Source organism: Penaeus chinensis, chromosome 9 (genome assembly GCF_019202785.1).
Source record: "Penaeus chinensis breed Huanghai No. 1 chromosome 9, ASM1920278v2, whole genome shotgun sequence".
In the NCBI taxonomy this organism is placed as follows: Eukaryota; Metazoa; Arthropoda; class Malacostraca; order Decapoda; family Penaeidae; genus Penaeus; species Penaeus chinensis.
In genome coordinates this window covers 34571984-34576983 of record NC_061827.1, presented here as the reverse complement: position 1 = coordinate 34576983, position 5000 = coordinate 34571984, and the positions used below count along the sequence as shown (strand labels likewise).

The 5000-nt window shown below is 43.5% G+C and overlaps 1 protein-coding gene across 14 annotated transcripts in view; it reads left to right on the top strand.

The window, feature by feature from the left end:
* Positions 1–5000, top strand: part of LOC125028571 (E3 ubiquitin-protein ligase HECTD1-like) — a 171030-nt gene that overhangs the window by 137734 nt on the left and 28296 nt on the right. For 10 of the 14 annotated variants that reach the window (XM_047617982.1, XM_047617983.1, XM_047617987.1 and 7 more), the window contains 8 exons: positions 626–860; positions 1044–1262; positions 2349–2478; positions 3031–3179; positions 3370–3760; positions 3892–4103; positions 4215–4454; positions 4564–4866. In XM_047617982.1, the coding sequence (XP_047473938.1) occupies positions 626–860; positions 1044–1262; positions 2349–2478; positions 3031–3179; positions 3370–3760; positions 3892–4103; positions 4215–4454; positions 4564–4866 (1879 nt within the window). The remainder of the gene's footprint in view (positions 1–625; positions 861–1043; positions 1263–2348; positions 2479–3030; positions 3180–3369; positions 3761–3891; positions 4104–4214; positions 4455–4563; positions 4867–5000) is intronic. The other 4 variants (XM_047617984.1, XM_047617992.1, XM_047617980.1 and 1 more) reach the window with 3 other exon arrangements.

Genomic DNA, 5000 nt, shown 5'->3' with positions numbered 1-5000 from the left:
CCCTCCCTCCCTCCCTCCCTCCCTCCCTCCCTTCCTCCCTTCCTCCCCTCCTTCTCCGGGTTGTAACCGAGGTGTCATGTTGTCGGGAAGCAACACGAAGCCCGGAGGTCGACCACGGGGGGAGATGCTGAACACTACACCGTCGCGGTATTGTCACCTGGGCGGACGGCTGGCTCTCAAAATGGGGGCGAGGGGTTGGCTCAGTGTTGGTTTGGGTTTATAGGTGTGTGTGTGTGTGTGTGTGTGTGTGTGTGTGTGTGTGTGTGTGTGTGTGTGTGTGTGTGTGTGTGTGTGTGTGTGTGTGTGTGTGTGTGTGTGTGTGTGAGAGAGAGAGAGAGAGAGAGAGAGAGAGAGAGAGAGAGAGAGAGAGAGAGAGAGAGAGAGAGAGAGAGAGAGAGAGAGAGAGATAGGCAGGCTACCTGTGTGCAGGTGTGGTATCAGAGAGAGAGAGAGAAAGAAGGACTGAAAAGTAATTCCTCCTTTTGACACGAACATCATATCCGTGTCATCAGCAACAGTGGGTAACAGACTTTCCCTTCAGTATCTTTTCCGTCCAAATTATTTTTCTCGAGTTGTTGCTCTTGGATCTAGGTGTATTAATGCCCCCGTCTCTCTTTCCCCACAGCTGCCCGCCAAGGACCTTCCTGCCAGCCCTCTGTCGCATCTTCCTGGACGAGTGCGCGCCAGACAATGTCCTAGAGGTGACAGCGCGCGCCATCACCTACTACCTCGATGTGTCCGCCGAGTGCACCCGCAGGATCACCACCGTCGAGGGCGCCATCAAGGCCATGTGCAACCGCCTTGTTGTTGCTGACGTCACATCCAGGACGAGCAAGGACTTGGCTGAACAATGTATAAAGGTGGGTTCGCGTCCACGTCCGGCCGTTTCTTCTTCTTTTTCGTTTCTGGCGCTGTGAATACATTATTTATTGATTTATTAGAAAGGGAATTAGATCCTACAGAAAACGGATTTTATTTATGGATTTATTTACTTGATTCTGCTTCTGCACTCGGCTCATAAAGACCCTCCTCCTCCACCACAGGTCCTGGAACTGATTTGTACCCGGGAGGCAGGTGCCGTGTTCGAAGCCGGCGGCCTGAACTGCGTCCTGTCCTTCATCCGCGACAATGGCCACTTGGTCCACAAAGACACCCTGCACTCGGCCATGCATCTGGTCTCGAGGCTGTGCGGGAAGATGGAGCCCGCCGACCCCGGCCTGGCCCCCTGTGTCGAGTCGCTGTCCACGCTGCTCCGGCACGAGGTGGGCGAGCGGCGCCGTGCTGCGCTTGGAGTGCTTGCTCTTGATATTGATTGGTTTATGATTTTATATGTTGATGGTGTTATTGTTATTGATTTTGTTAGTTTCGTAATTGTTATTGTTTTTCTGATTTAGTAGTTGTTATTGCTGTTATGTTTTTTTTCTTCTTAGCTGTCGTTGTTGTGATTGCAGGATTTGTTTATGTTTTGGTGGAATTGGTTTGTTTTGATTTTTTTGTAGCTGTTATCTTTGTACTCAGGGTGGGAGATATGCTTATCGCGGGGCCGTTTACGATTAGCAGATTGTTTATATAAATGTATGTTATCAGCAGTGGTATTAGGGAGTTCACTAAGAAACAGATAAAATAAATCCGTAAATTAGATGAATATAACTTGAAAGAAGAAAAAATATATATTCTTAGAATTTTACAGTGGATTTAATTTTAGCTTAATATTATAAACCAATTATTCTCCATGAATATTATTTTTAAGAATTTTTAGGGAGCTCTTAACCTCTGACCTATATCTCAGTCTATTGTTTCATGCCATTTTTCTGCTCTGTTTGATATATATTTTCCATTGTTTAAACCGTAATTTGTGCATCAGAGTGTGGTTTAAGTTTTCGTTGAAATAATGTTTGTTTTTGTTGCTTTTTTTTCTTTTTTTTGCCAAGCTTTGTTTTCAATGTTCTTGAATGAGTAATGTTACCTGGTGAGATTGTTCATGCAATTTCAAGATATCAATCATTATCCTCCGCTTGTCTTGCTTCTGGGTCAGCGATACCACAGTCTGGTCAGAGCCGTTGTATGTTGGCATTTATATTCTGTAATTCATTTAGTAGGCAGTGAAACTCTCCACTTTGGTTATGCACAAGGTCATATTGTTTTGTTTTAATGCAGATATCCTTCTGAATTGCTAATTCTGTAATATCAGGAGTGACATTTGCTTTTATGTCTGAATAAGATTTTCTGGTTCGCTCTTCTATTCTTTGACTAATTTCTTTCTGTTATATACTTACTGTGTGTTGTTTGTGTACACAGTTGTAGATCAACTATAGACATATATTTCATGTTTTTTGCATATATTTCAGGACCAGCATGTTGCAGATGGAGCTCTCCGCTGTTTTGCTTCTCTGGCCGATCGGTTCACTCGCCGTGCTCAGGACCCTGCTCCCCTTGCACAGCACTGCCTTGTTACACACCTTCTAGCTCGCTTGGCTGGTGAGTTGGGGTTCACATTCCACTGAAAGACCTGTGTGTATTATGCCATGAAGAACAAGGAGTCGTGGCAGGAATCATACGATTATACGTTATACATTGTATGACGCATTGTTCGTTATGTGTATATTTTGACCTGTGTGTTTATGCCATGGCTTGTGGTGCTCGGGTGATGACACTGTTTAATTGTTTATTTTGGAAACTCATTCCTCAAGGAAATTTATGATGTAGATAAAAGGAAATAACCAACTGATATCCAAGATGCTAAGATGAGTGTGTAGTATAGTCAGGTAGGAATTACATTTTATTTTCCCCAAAGAGCAACAGCTACAGATTGTTTTATTTGTCTTTAGGTGTATGACTCTGTTTATGAATGTGTGGAATGTTTTACAAAGCTCTTTTTTTTTATCGCACTTATTTTTAAAGGTACTCATGCACTGGAAATGATTTTGAAAAAAGGTAACTGCAGTGAGGGTCATGGAGTTTGAAGGACCCAGTATTTAGGGAGAAAGTTTGTCATCGTCTTTTAGTTTGTATAGAGTTTATTCCCGGCAGGTGCAGCACCCCAGCCTGCTCCAGGGGCTGCTGCTGCTGCTCCAGGTGCACCTGCTGCCACGCCAGAAAACTCAAAGACATCTGCATCTGTCTCCACTGTGATCTCCCTGCTCTCCACACTTTGTAGAGGCTCACCCAGTATTACTCATGTATGTCTGCAAAGTTATACTAGTAGATTAGTCTCGGACCAGTTTGTATGTGGTTGATTTTGAAGTAGTGATAAGGCATGAAAAAGTATTGAAATAATAGCATTAGAAAATGGCTTCATTTGAGAGCTGTTTAAGTTTTAAAAATAATGAAAATGAGGTTTCAATTTAAAATAACATAACTTGTTTTCAGAATCTGTTGAGATCTGAACTACCTGATGCCATAGAGAAAGCCCTACAAGGAGATGAGCGCTGTGTGCTGGACACCATGCGCTTAGTAGACCTATTGCTGGTGCTGCTTTTTGAAGGGCGGAAAGCCCTGCCAAAGTCAGGGATGAGCACTGTGGCAAGCCGTCTGCCAGGGCTGAGGCGAATGGACAGTTCTGGAGAGAAGACCCATCGTCAGCTTATAGACTGCATTAGAAGTAAAGATACAGATGCTCTCATAGATGCCATAGACAGTGGGGGTATCGAAGTGAATTTTATGGATGATGTGGGTCAGACCCTCCTCAACTGGGCATCAGCATTTGGTACTCAGGAGATGGTGGAGTTCCTTTGTGAAAGAGGTGCTGATGTTAATAAAGGTAAGGATTATTAAGTTTTGATAATGGCAGAAATTATTGCATATTTACGTTTAAACATTTATTGGACTATTCCTTTTTATTATGCTTTGTCTCTATCTGGTACTGAGATTTGCAACACTTTTTTATTTCAGGCCAAAGATCATCCTCTCTTCACTATGCAGCATGCTTCGGCCGCCCACAAATAGCCAAAGTTTTATTGCGTCACGGTGCAAACCCTGACCTCCGGGATGAAGATGGGAAAACTCCCTTAGATAAAGCAAGGGAAAGAAACGATGAAGGTCACAGAGAGGTTGCAGCCATCCTGCAGAGTCCAGCTGAATGGCTAGTAGTGGCAGATGGAAAGGTAGACATTCAAGATTCATGTTTTTTGTCTGTTTTTGGTTGTCTTTCAGGGCTTTAATACTTTTTAGTAGTGTCCATCCCTCTCAAGTTCATATTGTTATCTTAGATGAAGTCTACTATCTCCTCACAGGATAAGAAAACGGTAGAAGAGGGAAACAGTGCAAATATTGAAGGCGAGGCAGAAATTGGCGAACCACGTGGTGATGTGGAAATGGCACCAGTGTACCTCAGTCGTCTTCTTCCTGTGTTCTGTCACACTTTCCAAGCCACAATGGTCCACACAGTTCGGAAGGCTTCGCTTAGTATTTTAAGAAAGATGGTACATTATATACCTGCACCACTGCTTCATCAGGTATGGGTAATTTATCACATTTATATTCCTTTTGTATTATTTGATGTGTTATTCTCCTTGGCCATAGAATTTGTTAGGCAGTGATCAACATAACTTCGTAAACTTCCAGGTTTGTGGTGGTGAGGGGACAACAATCAGCACAAGCACTAACAATATCAATGCAAGTACCAGCACTGCCAACACCCTTCTGGGCTCGCAGTTAGTAGAGGTCATTGCTCTTGTCCTTGGCAATGAGGAAGATGAAGATGGTCACCTGGTGGCACTGCAGATGGTAGATGACCTCTTGAGCAAGGCTGCCCCTTTGCTGTTGGAACACTGTGCTCGTCTGGGGGTCATCAGTAAAGTAGGGTCATTGGCAGGCCCATCTGACCCGCCCATTGAAGAATATAGCTCAAAGGGCAAGGATGATCAGGTTTGTCTCTCTGGGTGTTTTTTTTAACTCTAAGCTATTTTATAAGAGCAGTAGAATGTCACTAATTTGTATCAGGTTCATGTAAGAAGCAATGCAGATGACATTAGAAAGGCCTTATTATTTCTCTTGTGTGT